The 22425-nt window shown below is 45.6% G+C and overlaps 1 protein-coding gene across 1 annotated transcript in view; it reads right to left on the bottom strand.

Annotated features, from left to right (window-relative positions):
* The window catches only part of CISD3 (CDGSH iron sulfur domain 3), a 40841-nt gene that overhangs the window by 3566 nt on the left and 14850 nt on the right, over positions 1-22425 (bottom strand). The window contains exon 2 of the mRNA XM_030221209.1: positions 13717-13845. Coding sequence (XP_030077069.1) covers positions 13717-13845 — 129 coding nt within the window. The remainder of the gene's footprint in view (positions 1-13716; positions 13846-22425) is intronic.

Below are 22425 nucleotides of genomic sequence, written 5' to 3'. Positions count from 1 at the left end.
ATGGATGCAAAGAACTACTCTGTTATGATGAAACTTTGTGTAAGGTGGATCAGCTACTAGGGCTTGAAGCGCCCTTCTGGGATCTGAAGCTTCCTGATCCTGTGGGCTGAAGTGACTGCCACCAAAAATAAGTCCTTCCAGATCTGCTACTTGAGATGGCAAGAGTCAAGTGGTTCAAAAAGAGCTTTCATCAGCTGGATGAGAACGATGCTGAGATGAGATCCCAGGACACTGTAGGAGGTCTAATCAGAGGCTTTAGCAACAGCAAATCCCTCATGAAATGAACAACTAAAGGCTGCAGTGAGATGAGCTTACCTTCCACACAATAATGATAAATGCCAATCAAACTAAGGTGGACCTTTACAGAGTTGGTTTTTAGACCAGACTCAGAAAGGTGCAGAAGGTATTCAAGCAGGTTATTTTTAAATACAGCATGAGAACAGATCTAGAGTCTTACCCTCTTACTAGATGTCAAACCTCTCCCATTTCAAATTATAGGATCTTTTGGTGGAATATTTCCTGGAAGCAAGGAGACACCTTCAAGCAGTCGAAGGGATTCAAGTTCTAAGCTCTCAACATCCAAGCCATGAGGGCCAGGGCGTGGAGGTTGGGATGCAGAAGAGAACCCTCATTCTGGATGATAAGGGTTGGGAAAACAGTCCAGCTTCCATAAGCTAACTCCAGAAATTAAGGGAACCATATCTGTCGAAGCTAATATGGTGTGATAAGCATCATTGCTCCCCAGTCCTGCTTGAGTTTCAGCAAGGTCTTCCCCACCAGAAGTATGTGAAAATATGTATACAGATGACCCATTCCCCAATCAAGGAGAAAGGCATCAGATGATCGTCTGCCATGTGACCCAGACTGGAACAGAACTGAGGCACCTTGTTGAAATAAGCGGCAGAGATATCCACTGAGGGGGTGCCTCACTCTTGGAAGATCTGTTGAGCTATGCCCATGTTGAGAGACCACTCATATGGTTGCATTACCCTGTTCAGTCTGTTTGCTAGAATGTTCTTCCCTGCCAGGTATGTGGCTCAGAGCACCACATCCTGACAGCTTTCTGACACAAGAGGTACAATCCCATGCCTCCCTACTTGTTCACATAATACATTGCATAATATAAGTATAACCAGGGGCAAAATATAAACCTATTAAAAAACAAAACACAATATAAAAATTGTGAATGTGATGCGCTCAGAACTCAAATGTGAACAATCACCCTTGCTAGTCACTGACATCTATCATTGCACGTCATAAGTTCTTCCCTCAAATTGTCATAATGTCCACGCAATCACTGTAAATCAATATTCACATTCTGTGAGTGGAGGAGTGGTTAGAGCACCGGTCTTGCAATCCAGAGGTGGCTGGTTCAAATCCCGACTGCTGCTCCTTGTGATCTTGGGCAAGTCACTTAACCCTCCATTGCCTGAGGTACAGACCTAGATTGTGAGCCCTCCTGGGACAGAGAAATATCCAGTGTACCTGAATGTAACTCACCTTGAGCTACTACTGAAAAAGGTGTGAGCAAAATCTAAATAAATAAAATACATAACAAAAATTGGGAAGACTTATCTGTTGAATTGCTGTTCCATAGTTACACACACCACAGCATATTCCTATAGATGCAGGACTGCATTCACCATAAAATCAATGTACCAGTTCCTAACTCGGATCTAAGTTTCACCACAACCTGATGGCTCCTTCAGGGGATAACTAAAAAAAACCAAAACATTTTTTTCAAATCAATAACAAATTCGATATATTCATTCTAAAAAACAACTTATGACTTACAGGCTGTAATGCACTCTAACTCTTCAAGATGGTGCCCTGAGAAGGAGGACACCAAATCTCCTTTTCAATCAGATCAACCCTTTGCACCATGAAAACCATTCAATATTTCTATTTAACCCACTAGGAGACACGGAGGGGCATAATCGAACAGAAACGCCTATCTCCATGGGCGTTTATCTCTGAGAACGGGTCCGTGAAGGGGCGGACCCAAGCGTATTTTCGAAAAAATTAGACGTCCATGTTTTATTCGCCAAGTTATGAGCTGGGCGTTTTTGCTTTTCAGCGATAATGGACAATGAAATCACCCAGCTCAAAAACGAATAAATCCAAGGCATTTGTTCGTGGGAGGGGCCAGGAGTCGTAGTGCACTGGTCCCCCTAACATGCCAGGACACCAACCAGGCACCCTAGGGGGCACTTTTACAAAAACAGAACAAAAGGTAAAAGAGCTCCCAGGTGCATAGCACCCTTCCCTTGTGTGTAGAGCCCCCCAAATCCCCCTCAAAACCCACTGCCCACAAGTCTACACCATTACTATAGCCCTAAGGAGTGAAGGGGGGCACCTACATGTGGGTACAGTGGGTTCGGGGGGGGTTGGACGACTAAGCATTAAGCAGCACAATTGTAACAGGTAGGGGGGGGATGGGCCTGGGTCCACCTGCCTGAAGTCCACTGCACCCCCTAACAACTGCTCCAGGGACCTACATACTGCTGCCAGGGAGGTGGGTATGACATTTGAGGGTCAAAATAAAAAGTTGTGAATCATCATTTTTTGAGGTGGGAGGGGGTTTATGACCACTGGGGGAGTCAGGGGAGGTCATCCCCGATTCCCTCCAGTGGTCATCTGGTCATTTAGGGCACTTTTTGGGGCCTTCTTCGTGAAAAAACAGGGTCCAGGAAAAGTGCCCTAAATTCTAGCTAAAAACGCATACTTTTGTCCCATTATCTGTGAAATGCGCCCATCTCTGTTCGGCAGATAACCACGCCCCAGTTCCGCCTTCGCCACACCTCTGACACGCCCCCATAAACTTTGTCCGCATCCGCGACGGAGTGCAGTTGAAAACGCCCAAAAATCGGCTTTCGATTATACCGCTTTATTCGTTTTTGTGAGATAAACGTCCATCTCCCGATTTAGGTCGGAACTTGGGCGTTTTTCTCGTTCGATTATAAGCTGGACAGTGTTCCATTCATATATAAATCGTTGTTCTTTATTCATTAAAACTTGAGATAAATTACTCCCTCTGGAGTTCTGCAAAGTTAATAGCACCACAAATCTTAAATCTTGTAAACAGTGTTTCATGAAACGCCAATGATCAACCAGTGGTGCTTCCAAGTGTGCATGTCTAATGTTACTAAGTTGTTCACCAATTCAAATCTTAATTTTACTTGTAGTTTGTCCTATATAGTATTTCCCACAGGGACATTTAATACAGTATACCACATTAGATTTATTACAATTAGTGTAACTTTTCAAATGGAAACATTTATCTTGTCCAGGAATTGGTACTTCTGCTGTAATCCATACTAAAAATCACAGTAAATACACTGTCCAACAGGGACCTAAATCTGTAGGTATTGCATCAGGGCCCTCCGCACATCCAGGAGGCGAAGCGGGAAAATCCTCTTGACGAAAAGACGGAAGAAAGAAATCTTGATTACTATGAAACTCTGACACCGCTTTAGGAAAAAAGGAAGGAATCGGCCGTAAGGAGACTCCCACCTCCATGAAACGAAGAAAGGGTTCCCGACAAGACAATGCCTGCAACTCAAGACACCCTACGGGCTGAAGCTAACGCCATCAAGAAAACTGTCTTAAGGGTCAAATCCTTCTCTGATGCCTTGCGTAGCGGCTCAAACGCAGTCCGCTCCAACGCTCGAAGAACTAAATTAAGATTCCAATTAGGACAAGGTTGTCGGTAGGGAGGCCTAAGATGAAGAACCCCTCGCAAAAAATGAGAGACGTCCAGATGTGCCACCAACAAACATTCAGAAAGCTGGCCTCGGAAGCAGGACAGACCTGCTAACTGAACCTTTAAAGAATTATAGGCCAACCCTTTCTGCAGGCCGTCCTGTAGAAAGTCCAACATTTGCGAGACAGAAACATGAGAGGGTTCCCAGCCTTGAAGGGAACACCAAGAAACAAAACTACGCCACACCTGGGCATAATCCATAGTAGTGGAATGTTTCCGAGCCTGCAACAGAGTGGTTATCACCGTATCCGATTAACCTTTCTGTCTCAATCTCGACCTCTCAAAGGCCAAGCCGTAAGACCAAAGTGGCATGGATCCTCCATCAGAATGGGCCCTTGATGTAACAGATCCGAGGACGCCGGGGAGTGAAGTGGAGTCTCCACCAGCAACCTGATTAAGTCCGCATATCACGGACGTCGCGGCCAATCCGGAGCCACCAGGATCACTAACCCCTGATGCTTGCTGATCCTGAGAATGACTCGATCGAGGAGAGTCCAAGAAAGCAAAGGGGCAGACGGTCTGCAAACTCCAAGACGGAAAATCAACAAAGCAGATCGTGATGAAAAAATGTAATTAATTAAGATATATTAAAAATTATATACAGTACAGCTGTACTGTATATAATTTTTAATATATCTATTAACAAATTACATTTTTTCATCACGATCTGCTTTGTTGATTTTTCGACCAAGGAGAGGTCACGGGGGAAACACGTACAGCAGTACTTCCTGAGGCCACTGCAGAAGCAATGCGTCCAATCCCTCGGAACCTACTTCTCTTCGCCTGCTGAAGAATCTCTGGACTTTGGCATTGGCTCGAGTCGCCATGAGATCCATTTCCGGCGGACCCCATCGACTGCAAATCATCTGAAATGCAGCGTCTGACAACTCCCACTCCGCTGCGTCCAGAAGATGTCGACTGAGAAAGTTCGCCTGCAAATTGTCTAGGGCCGCATTGTGCGCTGCTGACAGGAGGAGAAGATTCAACTCTGCCCACAAGAGCAAACTGCTTGCTTCGGAACAAAGCGCCCGATTCTGAGTTCCCCCATTGGTTGATATAAGCCACTGCCATCGTGTTGTCCGAGAACACCCGAACCGAAGACCCCTGCACCAACTCCCGAAACACCCTCAGAGCGTTCAGAATGGCACGCAACTCCAATCGATTGATGAACCAAGTCGCTTCCTCTGTCGACCAGCGCCCCTGCGCACAGCTGGACGACAGGCAATGTACCCCCAAACCAGAAAGCCTGGCATCCGTCGTGACCACGATCCACTGCGGGCTATCAGGGGCATCCCTTGTCGGAGGTGAGAGGGAAGAAGCCACCAAGACAGACTGGCCTGGGCTTGAGTCAACCAAGGAAGCTGATGCAGTCTAGGGAAACCGAAGACCAGCGACTAGCAGAGACATTTGCAACGGTCTCATGTGTGCTCGTGCCCATGGAACTACCTTGATAGTAGCCGCCATCAACCTGAGAACCTGAACATAATCCCAAACTCGGAGACTTGGCAGCTGCAAGATGCTTTTCACTTGGAGGACCAACTTGAGCCTCCTGTCGTCTGGCAGGGAGACTACCCCTCGAGCTGTAATGAAGTGCACTCCCAGATATTCCAGAGTCTGCGAAGGAGAGAGATGACTCTTGGCAAAGTTGATCACCCATCCAAGAGATTGAAGAAAATCTACCACCCTCTGGGTAGCCACACGTCTCTCCGCTTCCGACGATGCCCGAATGAGCCAGTTGTCCAAATAAGGGTGAACTCGAATTCCCTCCCTCCTTAACGTTGCTGCTACTCCTACCATTACCTTGGAGAAGGTGCGAGGCGCAGTGGCCAAACTGAAAGGTAAGGCTTGAAACTGAAAGTGCTGCCCCAGCATGGCGAACCGCAGGAACCGCTGATGTGGCGGCCAAATTGGGATATGAAGAGAAACTACCTGGAGGTCCAGGGCAGTTAGAAACTCCTGCAGCTAAACCGCCGCTATCACCACCCTGAGAGTTTCCATGTGAAAATGGCGCATCCTGAGGAACTGGTTTACCTTCCGGAGGTCGAGAATAGGTCTGACTGAACCCCCTTTTTTTGGAACCACGAAGAATATAGAGTACCGCCCGGTGTGCTTCTCCGACATTGGAACCGGAGAAACAGCCCCAATGGCCAGCAGGTTGCGCAGCGCTGCAAACACCGCCTCTCGCTTTGAAGAAGTGGTGCACCGGGATTCCAAGAAAGAATCTCCGACTGGAGTCAAAAATTCTAATTTGTAACCATCTCTGATAACATTGAGAACCCACTGGTCTGAAGTGATGTTGGCCCACTCTTGGTAAAATTGGGTCAGCCGACTCCCTATCCTTAAAGCTGAAGAGTGGACCGGCGCCCCATCATTGCAAGGATCGAGCAGCTGCCCCCTGATGGGCCGCAGAACTCGCTCCCTTTTTGTCTCCACGAAAGGAAGACTTCTGCTGAAAACGAGATCGAGGGAATGACGAGGAAGATCTACTCGGGCGATAGCACCTAGCCTCTCGAAACTGAGGCTTAGCCGCTCCAGGACGGCTTGAGGTCCTAGGCTTATCCTCGGGTAATCTCTGAGATTTGGAATCGCCCAAATCTTTAACAATCTTTTCCAAATCCTCTCCAAACAACAGTTTTCCCCGAAAGGCCATATCCGCAGCCCAATGACGAAGCCACAGTAGTCGTCGAGACGTAACAGCTAATGCCATAAGTTTTGCCGAAGATCGAACAAGATCATACAAGGCATCCGCGAGGTAAGCAAGCACAGCCTCCATCTTTGGCACAAAGGCTACGGGGATAACTCCCAGTTCCTGTTCTTGATCTGAAGACTGCTGGAGCCAATCCAGAGAAGCTCGGGCTGCGTAAGAACTATACACCGAAGCTTTGAGTGCTAAGGCCACCACTACTACTACTTCTATAGCGCTACAAGGCATACACAGCGCTGTACACCATACATGAAAAGACAGTCTCTGCTCAAAAATCTCACAATCTAAATAGGACAGGCAAATAGACAGAACAGCTAAAAGGTAAGGGAATTATAGAGGTGGGGATAAAAGGGGACAGGGCAAGTGAGTAGTGGTTAGGAGTTAAAAGCAGCGTTAAACAGGTGGGCTTTTAGCCTGGATTTGAAAATGGTCAAAGACGGGGCTAGACGTACAGGCTCGGGAACCCAATCACTGCGATATAATTTGTATCCTGGTATGACAGTGTCCCACTGGTTATCCTCCTTCCACCAGGTCTCAGAAATGCATACTATATCTATTTTTTTCATTTAGTACTATATATTCTAACTCTCCCATTTTATTTCTTAGGCTTCTGACATTCGCATATAGACATTTCAGACCTCAAAAGCCCACTTCAGGGATGCTTCCAGATGCCTGTCCTGTATGTCCTTTAACGCCACCCCCCCTCTACCGGAAGGGTGGTCTTCTTGGTGACAGCAGTCACCAAAAGATCTACTCGTGGAAGATCCAAATTATCCGCCACACTACTCTGGACCGGGTACAAACGAGCCATGGCCCTAGACACCTTGAAAGGAGCCTTAGGATCAGACCACTGATCTGTGATCATCTCCAGAATAGACTTGTGTACTGGAAATGCCCTGGCGGGCCTTCTTGTACTCGCAATGCGAATGTTCAAAGACGCTGCCCCCTGCACTTCAGGATCTGCAATGTTTAAAACCTCCAAGGTCGACAAAATAAGAGAAGACAGCTCCTCCCTATGAAAGATACGCAACAGCCTGCTTAGCCAGGGACCGCAAAGACTCCCCTGAACCCCCACGAAGCGAAGGAATAAGGGATCTGGGTGCTACAGTCATGCTCAGACTCTAAATCCAGACACATGCGTTTAGACTGCAGCCCTGCAACTGGAAAGAGAGATCCAGTAGCTTCACCTGGCGCCGGCTCAGCCTCCTGCGCACCAGAAAAAACAGGGGAGGGCGGAGCACGCTTTAAAAGATAAGCCTGATGCAGGAGCAGGACGAATTCAGGGGAAAAAGGCACCCCCTCATTTCCAATCACTGCTGACCCGCTCTGCGACGATATCTCTGCTAGAGAAGTCTCACCACTGTCCTTCCCTGCTAAATCTCTGCTTAAACTCGAGGAAGTAGTGGAGAATGGCGGCGAACCCGCATAAGGACCCGCCAGCAAAATCAAAATGGTGCTTGCGTTCTCGCGGGAATCCAACACACCAGACAGCGAAGCGCCCGAATTGGCCACCTTATTCACAGTACAGTCTGGGCTACACCTCCCCGCCCGGCGCTTCCCACATCGGGAGCAGCGCTTAACGGCCTCTGCCGCCATCCCCCAAAATAAGACTGAGAAGAGAGATTAACTTACTCCAAACGGACACAGGAAAGGGAAACGTACTCACAGCCCAGTGCAGTATTCTGATCTCCTTCTCAAAATTAATTCCCGTGCTGAATAGTTATGCTGAGAAGCACTGCTCTCTTCTTTTTTTTTTTTTTGTGAGGAAGTTTGAGCAGTCAAGCACTGGGAGATACAGCATTCACAGGGCCAGACAGGGACAGAACACCAGTATGCCTCCAAAGAGGGTCTCAGACCACACACACTCCCCGGTCTCAACTGGCAAACCGCCCAGGAGACTCTAAAATCCAGAAACTCAGGAGCTGGGACAGATCCGTCCATCACCTGCTGGAGATAGAGATATACTAATTGGCTTTAGGACTGGTACTATGGTATAGCTCTCAGCAATTTAGTTCTCTATCTCCACCTGCTTGTAAACGTATACAACCCACTGGTTTCTGGATTCATCTGCTGCTGACGCAATGGAATGAATGTTTTTTTGCTGTAAGCAACGGATTGAACATGTGTAGTAGTGCTTGATCTGGTTAAAAAGGAAATTTGGTGTCTTCCTTCTCCGGGCACCATCTTGAAGAGTTAGAGTGCGCAATAGTCTGTAAATCATAAGTTGTTTTTTAGAATGAATATATTGAATTTGTTATTGATTTGAAAAAAAATGTTTTGTTTTTTTTAGTTATCCCCTGAAAAGTTACCATGTTGTGGTGAAACTTGGATCCGAGTTGGGAACTAGTGCATTGATTTTATGGTGAATGCAGTCCTGCATCTATCAATAGGAATATACTGTAGAGTGTGAAACTATGGAACAGTGATTTAACAGCGATTCAACAGATAAGTCTTCCCAATTTTTGATATGGTTCACAGAATGTGAAGATTGACTTTCAGTGATTGCGTGGACATTATAATTGATAATTTGAGAGAAGAACTTATGATGTGCAATGATAAATGTCACTGACTAGCAAGTGTGATTGTTTAGGTTTATATAAAAGTCACATTTGAGTTCGGAGTACATCATGTTCACAATTTTGATATTGTGTTTTGATTTTTAATAGGTTTATATTTGTTGGAAAAAAATTTAGCTTCCCTCTTACCAGTAGGTCATCTGGTGCAGGTGCTGTATTGTAACTAAGCTCTCTTGGAGCCAATCTAAAGCTCGTCCCTTGCTTTGACTGAGGAGCTGGTTGGGATTTCTGTTGCTGCTATGGATGGAAACAAGCCCTGGTACTGCTCAGGGGCGAGCAGGAAGGTGAAGGGTACCTATTCCTTTGAGAGTAATAGGACATCCTCTAACTTCCACCTGAGGACTCTAGGATGTGGAGGCCGCAGAAGGAGCGGACTGAGACAGCGACTTGATGGTAACAGTCTTTTCTTGATGAGTTTAGTGACTTACTCTACCTTGTCCACCAGCTTCTCCTGAACCACCAGTTTGAGGTCAGAGACATGCAGCCAGGGGAGTCTGCAAATACCAATACCTATAGCTGAGGCTCTGGATGCCATATAGCAAAAGCGTCATAGGTTGTCCTGGCTATGTGCTTTCTGCACTTCACTCGCTTGGCTACTAGCTGGTGAAGTTCAACAGCTTACTCTGAGGGCAGAGTATCTGTGAACTCCACCAAACTGCACACTAGGATCCACAAGTGCATGCTCATGAAGAGCTGGAAAGAATGTGTGTCGGACATGAGCATAGCATTCTGGAAAACCTGTCTCCCCAAATATTCCAAAGTCTGAGCATCCCTCCCTGGGGGCACCAAGGCATGAGACTTGGAACTTTTGGCTCTCTTGAGAGCAGATTTGACCAACATGGAATAGTGAGGAAGTTGTTGCTTCATGAATCTGAGAGCCTTCTGGACTCTATACATAGAGTCAGCCTTCTTATGAATGGGTTGCACAGACAGGGGAGTCTCCCAAAGCTTCCTCTGCACAGCCCGAAGGATACCATGTACTGGCACTGTCACAGCCTCCTTGGAGAGCTTCATAATCAACATCTTGGCCCTGGGCTCATCCTTGAATTCCAATTTAAATGGGATGGACTGAGCCATCTTCCCCAAAAACATGGTGAAGGAGAGTTCCTCAGGTGGAGGCTTTCTCCTTTTGTGTGGTAGAATAGGTTTGAAGGGAGACCAACGGACCTCTCCTCTAGCTCTGGCTCCCATGAGCAGTCTGAATCAGACTCAGGATAGTAATCCTCCCCGGATGTCTGAATCTGTCCCTACGCTGGACCACTGGAGACACATTGTCACGTCTCTGGCCGTGACCACTCTCAGACCTACCTTGTTTCTGGGGGTCAGCTTTCTAGCTGGCTCCTGCTTCTTCTGTCTGTCCTTTCTGAGCTAGCTCTGGCTCTCTGTGCTGGCTGCATCCAGCAGCATGACACTAATTGCCTCACTATACTGCACCTGTGGGTGTTGCCTGGGTTAGCTCTCCCTCTCTCTCTGTGTGTGCTGGCTGCTGCCAGCAGGACTCTAATTGCTTCACTACACTACACCTGGGTGTGGGAAGCCTCTGTGTTTTACTGTGCTTTCTGCTTGCTTTGTGGCTTGTGCCTAATCAGCCTCCGTAGTTTCTGGAGATTGCTGCAGCTGTGCCTCTGGTGTGGAAGGGCTTTATTAAGCACTTAGAGACTGCAGTCTTGGCCTTTGCATCGTATAAGGTCCCTGGTATGCTAGAGTGCTCTGTGCACTGCTACATTGTCCAGTTCTGTGTGATTGCCTAGTGTTTGACTAGTTAGCTTGGGCATGGCCTTGCTTGGTAGCCTGTGTACAGCTTTACTAGTTCTTCTGTGTTTGCTCTGTGTGAGTTCCTAGTGTTTGCCTAGTTAGCTTGGGCACTGCTCTGCTTGTTAGCTTGTGTACAGCTTCTAGGTCTCCTGAGTTTAGCCTCTGGTTTTCCCTGGTGGGGTTTCCTTGGTTTCTGGAGTTTCAGCCCTAGTCTTGTCCTTTGCCAGTTCTCCTTGTTACTGGAGCTCCAGCCCTAGTCTTGCTATTGGTTCTGACCCTTGCCCGTACCTATCTACTGCTCTGCTAGCCGCCTGCCCAGAGACTCCTGCTTTGAACCTGACCACGCCTGTCTCTGCCTTTTGCCTATACTCAGATCTTCTCTGCCAGCCACCTGTCTCTGCCTATTGCCTGTACTCAGATCTTCTCTGCCAGCCACCTGTCTCGGACTATTGCCTGAACCCGGACATTCCCTGCCTGCCTGTCTCACGTTAGCCTAGGTACCTGGGAGCACTGCTGGATCCTGACTCTGGTTGTTCCTGTTGCTGGTTCCAGTTCTGGTTTTCCTGTAAACCCTACCAGCTGCTTGAACCTGAGGGCTCAACCCTCGGGGAAAGGCAGCTAAGCATAGGTAAAGCCTACTCCAGTGTGTTCCGGTCCGGTGCGTTCCAGTCCCGAGTGTTCCAGTGCAGGACTCCAGTCCGGGGTTCCAGTCCAGCCTTGTCTCTTCTCTGCTCTGCTCTGAAGGTGATCTTGCCTGCCACTGCCGCTCCTCGGCCGTGGTCCAAGGACTCATGTACCCAGGGTTCCCGGGGAAGAAGCCTAACAGAATGCCAAGGTCCTCGAGAACACGACACATATCCAGACTCTGGGTGGGAGTGCTGAGGAATGTGCTGCCTACTGGGTCCCAAGAAAGCTTCCGCCCCAAGGGGCTGAAAAGAGGCACCATTTCGACCTGCACCTGCTCTAGAACACTTTAGAGCAATGGTGTCAATACTTGGCCAACAAGCAGGACATAGGCTCCAGTATGAGCTGGACTGGCACCAAAGTCAACACCAATGCTCTTGATGCCTCAGCATCTCGCTGAGCTGGGATAATGCTCCAGTTCTAACTGTAACTGTTGAGGGCAGGCATAGGTAAAGGCTGGGCCAGCCTGAGAAGATACTGGGGCTAAATTGGAGGCCTGGTCCCAGCTCAGGGGAGGCTGGCACATGCCAAAGAGGGGAAGTAGCTCTCTTGGCTTCAACGCTTCTTGGGTACCAGTGAAACTGGTGTTCTGGAACTTCTGGCACCGTGTTTTCAAAAGGACCAATGCCGATGTCTCTTCGCCTCTGCTCAACATGTGTCACCCAGTCCTGGCGAAGATGACGGCGTTGAATTCTTATGTGTCCCCAACATGGGATCAGAGGATGCTTGGTCCCAACAGGTGCTACCCATGGTCAACATTGAGGCAAGGGGAGACCTCCTTGATGCCAATGGATCCACAGTGTCCGATGCAGCTCTGGAAGCCAGGGGACCTGATGCCTCCAATGCCAAAGTTGATGGACTGGACTTCTAAGCGCCAAAAATACTTATGCACAGTCATTCTTGACTCTTGATGGAACTCTTCTTCATCTGTGAACAGAGTTTGCATAGAGAAGCTTTATGATCAGGCAGTGGCGTAGGAAGGGGGGGCGGGGGGGGCGGTCCGCCCCAGGTGCACGCCGCTGGGGGGTGTCGGCTCCGCGCTGGTGCACTGCCCTCTCTGCCCCGGAACAGGTTACTTCCTGTTCCGGGACAGAGAGAGCAGTGAACCAGCGTGGAGCAGACACACCCCAGCAACGTGCAGTTGGGGCGGTTCGGCCCTCCCGCCCGTCCCTCGCCGCAGGTATGCGCTCCGGGGGGGGGGGGGGGGGAGGTATGCGCTCCATGGATAGAAAAACAGCTGTAGTGAAATCAAACAATTCAATAATGGCAGAAAAAAAGGGAGAGAGAATCTACCCCACCACAGTGCTCAGGCCTAAAAGGGCCAAGTGAGTCATGGAAAAATTAAGGAACCTTACTATTCACAAACTAAAAATCTAAGGAGATGGAAAGATCCTACGCCAACTTACACTAAGAAAAAATGCAAACCACAGTGAAACAGGCTGCCAGAAAAAGAGGGCTGTATGAAAAACTGAAAACTGCATCCTCACAGCTCCATGGAAAAGAAGATGACGGCCTTAGTCCCACACAATAGTCACAGGTGGGAAGGTATGTGCATGCATGATAGCTGCTCTCAAAAGCTTCTGGTAATTGAACACTAGGGAGCATGTCCACACCAGTCTCTATCAGATGTCACCCATATGTGAGCACATACATGTGCTGCTTGGAGACACCAACTCAAAGAACCATCAATGCATACTTTGACTTACAGAAATGATGGGCAATTTTCAAATTGACCATTTATCTGGATAAATGATTTTTGGAAGATATCCTCATTATTTGTGTGTGTGCATGTGATACACACTTGTGCACACACAAATGCAAAGTTTAATATTTAAAAGCATGATGTTTGGGGAGGGAGGCGAGACTGAAGGCTTGCCTAGGGTGCCTAAATACCCTTGTACTGGCCCTGCGAGTAACAGTAGTGGAGCCACCTGAAAACAGAGATCATAACTTAACAAAATAAAGACAGCAATCAAATCTAACATCTCACTGGAGGGAGGCCATTAAGGATAAACTACTGCTGTTGAATTAAACTTTAAAAAGAGACACTATGATAAAATGAGGGCATTAATTAGAAAGAAACTAAAATGAGAAGTTGCAAAGGTTAAAAGTTTGCATGTGGCATGGATACTGTTTAAAATACCATTTTAGAAACCCAGAGTCAGACAGGTATATGTTCAGACAACTTGGAACCTATATACAATTATTTTTCAAGTATGAAATGTTCTTTGTACCTGCTTCTTGCTGTAGCCACAAGCACACCATGGGTAGAGTTTATTTGCTGACAGATCCACTTGGAATGGATGTTTGGCTGCGATCACAGACTGGGCTGGAGCCTGGGAAACACCAGAAACCCTTCGTACCTGTGTGGGGTAGGAGATATTGTAAATTGGATGGTCTCCAATAAAGGCAGATGTGCTAGTTAGTTACAAGTTGATGTCCATCAATGAAAAACCTGCTAACTCAAATCTCATGGTGAACTATACCAGAGTGAAGGAACTACCTAGGCACTCCCAGCTGTGTTACAATGAGAAATAATGGATACCCAAGCACAACCACCTCATTGCTTTGAGGACTGGCATCATGTACCAGATTGATCATGACTAGATTTAGTTATAGGCATTATAGACATGTGCAAAGTGTGCCAAATTCTGAAGGTGCTCAAAAACTGGGTTCTCTGCCTATCGGTGCTGTAATCTTAAATCTAGCCTCAAGAATACGCTATATTCTTTAGAAAGTATCATACACTGGCCAGGCCAATCAGCATCTGACAGAAGTAACTTGTGATGTGTTTTGAAGATGACTTATTCATGGGTGTTTAGGATTCTAATGCAAAAAGCTTAAAAATGTTTAATTTCAACTTTAAAATACAATTGACAATTAATGAAGGATGAGTGTTACTGCTTCTCAGGTGGTGTTGAACTTTACAGCGCACGTGTGCTACAATGCTCCTTTTTTTTTTAAACGTTATTTTTATACACACAATGTAGTTGTAAATAAGGGTTAAACAGCAAAGAGGCACATTTATTAAAGTGCACTAAGCAGTGGCACAGGATTTAGTGCAGAATGGAGCAGGGATTAAGCGGGTTACTAGCAGAGATTTGGCATGGTCTATACATTATACTTAGTGGAGTAAGTGTACAAGTGACAGCAGATGTTAATTAACTCTTCCTCTTGAATTTAACATATGGTAAGAAACTTTTTTTTTGCAGTAACTGGATATGCTGGACAGGCCCCTAACATTTACCTCACACAGCCTCTGCACTTACCATATGTTACTCCCAGAGGGGCTACATCTAACTGGAGACTAACCCTACTTCAGGAAGCAGGTGAAAGCCTGGCTCTTCTCACAAGCCGTTAATACAAGTGATGACTGATTATACACTCACTCCACACCTGGACTAGCTTGCTGCACACCCTGTAACTTAGACCAGTTTCTCATATCTTGTTTAACTGTACAAAGATGTTGCCTTGAGTTTAGCTACCCATCTATTTATCCCAATTGACTCTTGGCCCCATCTATATATCTGCACTTGTCCCCTCGGCTTGATAGAAAAACGATAACATCATATCTATGTTATTTGAATATTCTAAATGTGTGCTTATTAGGTGTTTCATTGGTATTATGCTGACACTGTACTATATCTATGTTATTTGAATATTCTTCCATGCTGTCTTATTTCCAAGTTTACCTCATTTATTTTTGGTTGCTATACTATGGTTATGATGTTAACAAAATTGTAGGTTTTATGTTAAACCTGCCTTGGGTGAATCTGTTCATAAAGGCACTTAATAAATCCCAATAAATGAATAAAAGTACATAAGTAATGCCACACTGGGAAAAGACCAAGGGTCCATCGAGCCCAGCATCCTATCCACGACAGTGGCCAATCCAGGCCAAGGGCACCTGGCAAGCTTCCCAAACGTACAAACATTCTATACATGTTATTCCTGGAATTGTGGATTTTTCCCAAGTCCATTTAGTAGCGGTTTATGGACTTGTCCTTTAGGAAACCGTCTAACCCCCTTTTAAACTCTGCCAAGCTAACCGCCTTCACCACGTTCTGCGGCAATGAATTCCAGAGTTTAATTATGCGTTGGGTGAAGAAAAATTTTCTCCGATTTGTTTTAAATTTACTACACTGTAGTTTCATCGCATGCCCCCTAGTCCTAGTATTTTTGGAAAGCGTGAACAGACGCTTCACATCCACCTGTTCCATTCCACTGGTAACTGTTAGTAACCTATCCAACATATCCCCTACAGTTACCACACAGATGTACTGTGTTAGAAGCAAGTGCAGACTTTTTTGCGTCAATAAAGGAGTACAATTAAGGAGATCCTATGTGCCCTCCTTGGTGCAGACTTGATGGACTCCAGGTAGACTTAGGCATATTTTCAAAGAACTTAGCCTTCCAAAGTTCCATAGGTTTCTATGGAACTTTGGAAGGCTAAGTGCTTTGAAAATGTTGGTTTGTAGTTATTGTGCTGTAAAGTACTTTGGAGATAATACAGAAAAACAAGTTATTCCTGTAATAGTGGGGCATGGGTGTTATTGTGATTTTATCTAGCTTATGATTAAAACAGAGAGGGGGGAACTTTTATTTTTATGTTTCTTACCATCTATGAATAATACTACAAAATGGTAAGGATATTAAAACTTTGCAAATAAAAGAGATAAAGCTTATATTTATCTACTGATCTTGCATTAATTATCATATAAAAAGTGAATCTTGTTAATTGTTGGTTCTTGTGTAGATGTGCTATGCCCCACTTCTTACATTGCATTGTCACTGACACATTCATCTAAGTGGGGAGGAGGATTGGGGTTTACTTAGCATTTGAAATTGAGGAAAGTTTCAAATGGTATCTGGTCCAATACATACTTGGTGGTCATATACAGAGGCTTACTGAATTTTGGTTTTGGTTCTGGCACTGAAACCATGCCAGTGCATTTTAAGCGGAAACCTGAAGCTATAGCTCCACCCCTGCTGCCAAAAGCCAGCTTCCTCCCCCCCGGCCACTCACCACCCTCTCCCCTCCCGTAGGCCCATGTAAAGGCCCTGGTGGTCTAGTGGCGTCTTCAGGGCAGGAGCATCCTGAATTGCTCCGGCCCCTTTCCACTGCACTGAAAAAATGGCAGCGTGAATTTTTTCAGCACAGCGAACAGGGCAGGAGTAACTTGGGATGCTCCTGTCCTAAAGACACCACTAGACCACCAGGGCCTTTACAACGTAGGCCCAGGGAGACTGGCCTGCAGCAGTGGCAGCGGGACCACAGTTTCAGTTCTGTTTCTGGCCGAAACCGAGCCATGGATTCGGTTTTGACTGAAACCAAAACTGCCGGTTTCAGTCAGCCTCTAATCATAAACTGGACTTGATTTTTCTTGGAGAGTATTTTAATGGAAAATATTTACAGAATGCACATGACAAGGTACCATGGTCTGATCACTTCATAATTACGTTTTAGATGTTTATTGATTTATCCATGAGGAGTGGGAGGAAAAGTAATGCATTGAGACAGAATATCTATGAGGTTTAAGGTTTTAAAAAAGAGTGGATGGCTTCTACACTGAGGGGCAGATGCAGCAACCAAACGTAAAAAAATCTAAATCGTTAAAGTCCCTAACGATTTTAAAATAACGAAAAATGCACCAAAAAAAAAAGTCACACATGCTGAGATCGGTATTGAAACGTACAATGTATCAAAGAATCACAATACACATCGTTAATCGGCCCCCAAATCATGCGCAGAGCAGCCAAGCGTTATGTTAGCTGCTCTGCGCATGCCACAAACAGTCAAAACACAGTCAAATCACAAGCACATGGCTCCCAAATCAAAACAAAAATTAAAAAAAAGGGTCGGGAGGGGGCAAGGGCGCTCATCAGGAGCGTCCTGTACGGACGGCCTTGCCCCCCCCCCCCCCGCTGCTCCCCACTTTCCGCCGCTCCCCCCACCCCGAAAAAGCAAAATTCAAGCAGCCCCTGCCCCCCTCCCTTCCTCACTACTCTCTCACCTCAGCTCCGCCTCCCGACATCCTCCGTCCTGTGCCCCGCCCCCTTTTGGGGTCGTCGCCGCCATTCCCCTCCTCCATCGGGCCCCCCTCCCTCTTACCGGGCCCGTGCAGCGCCTCTCTCCTCTGTCCGAAGGCGCTGCACGGGCAAGAAGAAAGCTGATGCCTGCCTTCGCCCAGCTTCGATGGTGCGTCTTTCTCCTGCTGGGCCCGCCCCTGTCTGACGTCGGTAACCTACGTAGGTTACTGACGTCAGACAGGGGCGGGCCCAGCAGGAGAAAGACGCGCCATCGAAGCTGGGCGAAGGCAGGCATCAGCTTTCTTCTAGCCCTTGCAGCGCCTTCGGACAGAGGAGAGAGGCGCTGCACGGGCCCGGTAAGAGGGAGGGGGGCCCGATGGAGGAGGGGAATGGCGGCGGCGACAACCCCAAAAGGGGGCGGGGCACAGGACGGAGGATGTCGGGAGGCGGAGCTGAGGTGAGAGAGTAGTGAGGAAGGGAGGGGGGCAGGGGCTGCTTGAATTTTGCTTTTTCGGGGTGGGGGGAGCGGCGGAAAGTGGGGAGCAGCGGGGGGGGGGGGGCAAGGCCGTCCATACAGGACGCTCCTGATGAGCGCCCTTGCCCCCTCCCGATCCTTTTTTTATTTTTATTTATTTATGTGTTTTCTGACGTCCTTTGGACCAATCACAGCGCTTTTAGCTCTGCTAATGCGCTGGGATTGGCTCAAAGTTTATTTTTTCACTTAATGATTTTTCCTGGCACAGAGCTGTCCTAACGAGTGGTCCAGACCTCTCGTTAGATTTCCTGCCTTTTTCCTGCGTAAAGGCAATCGGAAAAGGTTAGTGCATGTCGTTTCAATGGGGTTTTCACACTAATTGCTCATCTCCATTCCGTTTTCGTTAGCTGCTGGCTTCCTCGGTAAAAGCCCTTTGATGCATGCAACGGATCAAATTTTCCTCGTTGGAGAGTCATTAAAGGCTCATTTAGCTTTAGTGCATCTGCCCCTGAATTCTGAATCTTTAACTGTTGTTGAAGGTGATGATGTATAGAACAATACTTTCAGAAGGTGATCTCTCCACAGGAGAACCAAAGACAAACGAACAACAGTGGATCCAATAAAAATCCTCTCACAGTTGGCGTCTTTCTAAACAAGGTCTTTAGATTCATGTTCTCTAAATCAGAAATCAGCCAAGCCTGGTGAAGGCTAGGGGGTCACAGGACAATATCTCTGTTAACAATTTGTTTACTGAGAGTCATCTGATTCCCAAGGTATTTTACATAAAGGATTAATAGACCCCTGACGCAGGCCTTCTCGGCCGAAACACGTCACGTGTCGGGTTGATTTATTGATTTGAATAAAGACCTTGTTTAGAAAGACGCCAACTGTGAGAGGACTTTTATTGGATCCACTGTTGTTCATTTCTGTAGAACAATACTTTAGCAACAGTTTTAGACCAAGTTGCTCCTTTGAAAAAAACTGGAATTGTAGATATACAGAGCAACTTTTAAGACGGGAGAAGAATTTATGTAGAATAGAGACACGTTGGAAGAAATATCCTGAAGCTTATACTTTAGAGGCTTATAAGGGTGCATTAATAAAAGGGAAATTAGGTCTTGCCTGCTAATTTTCTTTGAGTCTCTCTAGACCAGTGTTTCCCAAGTCTGGTCCTGGAGTACCCTTAACCAGTTAGGTTTTCAGGATATATGCATGAAAGATTTTCACATAATGGAGGCAGTGTATGCACTTCAAATTCATGCATATTCATTGTGGATATCCTGAAAACCTGATTGGCAAGGGGTACTCCAGGACTAGAATTGGGAAACACTGCTCTAGACCATTCCCAATGAGTGGGTATATGTCCTTCTATCAGAAGAGGGGGAAACGGAACTACTCAGTTACTTCAGCATATAGGGTACTGTACCTGGATCATTCAGTATATCTATTGACAAAGCAGTAGGTAATATACCAAAACCAGACTCCCCATAAACAAACCTAGGGGATGACGAAAACAACCTGAACAAAGTAAATATAAAACATACTTGCATCTTGGCTAATGTCTTGAAGGCCATCCCTCACTAATTTATTTTTGACTTATATAAACATGCACATGTTTGTACATTTTATTTATCTTTGACACAATATTTTGTTTTGATTCCATTATATTCCATAGTAACTCCATGTTCATATTTTTATTCTTTATTGACTTTTTATAGCATGTTTTTATGATTTAATATTCAATATTTTGTTGTATATATGTATATTTACAAGGTTTTTTTAATTTTAATTTTATCTTTGTAATTTTATCTTTGTTTTTATGTCAGACCCCTGAGGCAGGCGCTTGTGCGCCGAAACACAGCCTGTGTCGGGTCTTTGTAATACTAAAGGACGGCTGTTATCTCTCTCTTGAAGGCCCAGTGTTGCTTTTTTGTGTGTATTGTATACTTGCATCTTGAACATATAAGAAAGTTCAGACATGGCAATATATATTTTTTTACCAATCAAAACGCAGGTTTGAACCTATTATGCTGTGTGATGAATTTCCCACTCCATCCCACTAATTTCAAACTAAAAATAGTGCAGTAATACTTAGCAAACAGAACCTCAAACTTCCCAGTTGGGAAAGTACCAAAGGCACAAAGAAATCCACTACTCTTCAAAGGGAACAAGGTAATATCATTGGTTCTTGTTAGTTATGGAAAAGAGGAAAAATGAAACACCTGCAAAAACTCCACCTCAGGGAGAAAACCGGGTAGTTCAAAATTCCAATTGTTATAAGGGACAGGTAGGAAGTTCACCTCAAAATAACAAAATCTTAGAATACACCCTAACCAAACTGCAGTAATTAAAGAAAAAAACTGCTCAAACATCTGTTCAGCTGAAAAAAATCAAACCTGAACTTAGCTGTAGATGTCTTCAAGACGTATTACATTCCATGCTTGTTCCATCTGTGCAGGTAATTTTACAAACAGCTTAACCCAGAGCTGTATTACAACTGGTCGCCACTACAGGGGAGAAACTTCAGCAGACCCGGAAAGCTTCTCTTACATAATCCATTTCATAATATCGTTCAGCAAGAGCGCCTTGTTTTGCTCATAATAATGCTGCTTCAGGAAGGAAAAGTTATTGCACCAAGACTGCTACATGTCACATCAAATCCAAAATGATGTGGAGAAGAGAATAGATGTCCAGAATTTAAAAGAGCTGAGACAACCCACTGGCCAATCCCCGGACAGCAGGCAAAATCAATACCTTTCAAAGGGGTGTTTTCTAAGCACCCCCCCCCACCAATGTTAACAATAAGCATTCCACTCAAAGCTTCTATTCAGTCCATTTGGATGCACCGTATTTAATCTATACATCCATTGCTGTTCTTTGCGCCACAGTAGTGTTTTAGTGTCCCCACCTCTTTTACTCAAAATCAGCTGATCAATAACCATGCACCACAGTAGATCAAACTGATGCTTAAACTGTTGACGGTGCTTCCAATTACATTTGGGATATACAATGGAGGTGTTCTATTACACGCATCTTAAATCTGCATGTAGTATGCCCAATGTATAGCAAATCACAAGGACATCGAAAGATGTATATTACATTAGTTGAATTACATGACGTGTTGTGCTGTAAAGTGATATGGGTACCGGTTTTAGAACTAGAACGGTGCCAGGCAAAATGGTACAGACTATAGAATGACATTACAGAGCATATTCAAAAGCATGGATTAATGAGACAAAGCCAACATGGATTTAGTCAAGGGAAATCTTACCTCACCAATCTACTACATTTCTTTGAAGGGGTGAACAAACATGTGGATAAAGGGAAGCCGGTTGATATTGTGTATCTGGATTTTCAGAAGGCGTTTGACAATGTACCTCATGAAAGACTCCATAGGAAACTGGAGAGTCACGGGATAGGAGGTAGTGCTCTATTGTGGAATGAAAACTGGTTAAAAGATAGAAAACAGAAAGTTGGGTTAAATGGTCAGTATTCTAAATGAAGAAGGGTAGATAGTGGGGTTCCCCAGGGGTCTATGCTGGGACCGCTGCTTTTTAACATATTTATTTATTTATTGCATTTGTATCCCACATTTTCCCACCTTTTTGCAGGCTCAATGTGGCTTACATTACATCATGAATAGTGGAAGTACATAAGAAAATAGACATTTAGTATTGCAAAGGATCTTGGGTAAAATGATAATGAGAAAGCATGATAGTATTATAGCAAGCAAATATCGAAAGGCATTTCTGGATATATATGTGTACGAGATCACATTTGTTGATCTTTTTGGTATACCTTGCATAGCAGCCACGCTTACCAATTGACTGCTATTTGCATGCCGTGGTGCTTTCTCTACTGAGCTGCACTGAGATGGAAATAGCGAGCGTTTGTTACCAGGACTTTTGCGGAAGTTAATTCGTAGATCGCCTTTAGGTTATGCGGTAGCGCGTTCCAGAATTGTGTACTCAAGTAGGAAAAGGTTGACGCATGCGTTAGTTTGTACTTTAGGCCTCTGCAATTGGGGAAGTGGAGATTGAGGAATGTGCGGGATGGTAGCGTTCCTGGGTGGTAGGTCTATAGATCTGACACGTAGGCTGGGGCATCTCCGTGAATGACTTTGAGGCATATTTTCAAAGCACTTAGCCTTCCAAAGTTCCATAGAAACCTTTGAAAATATGCCTCTTTGTGAACTAGGGTACATATTTTGAACGTGATGCGTTCTTTGAGTGGTAGCCAGTGTAGCTTTTGTTGCACTTTCATATTTAGTTTTATCGAATATGAGTCTAGCTGCTGTGTTCTGGGCTGTTTGAAGTTTCTTGATTATTTGCTCTTTGCAGCCAGCATAGAGTACACGTTGCAATAGTCTAGACGGCTGAGTACCATTGATTGTACCAGGTTACGGAAGACAGTCCTTGGGAAGAAAGGTCTTACTCTT

This window comes from Microcaecilia unicolor, chromosome 12, assembly GCF_901765095.1.
Source record: "Microcaecilia unicolor chromosome 12, aMicUni1.1, whole genome shotgun sequence".
Taxonomy (NCBI): domain Eukaryota; kingdom Metazoa; phylum Chordata; class Amphibia; order Gymnophiona; family Siphonopidae; genus Microcaecilia; species Microcaecilia unicolor.
This window is presented reverse-complemented; position numbering and strand designations above follow the sequence as displayed.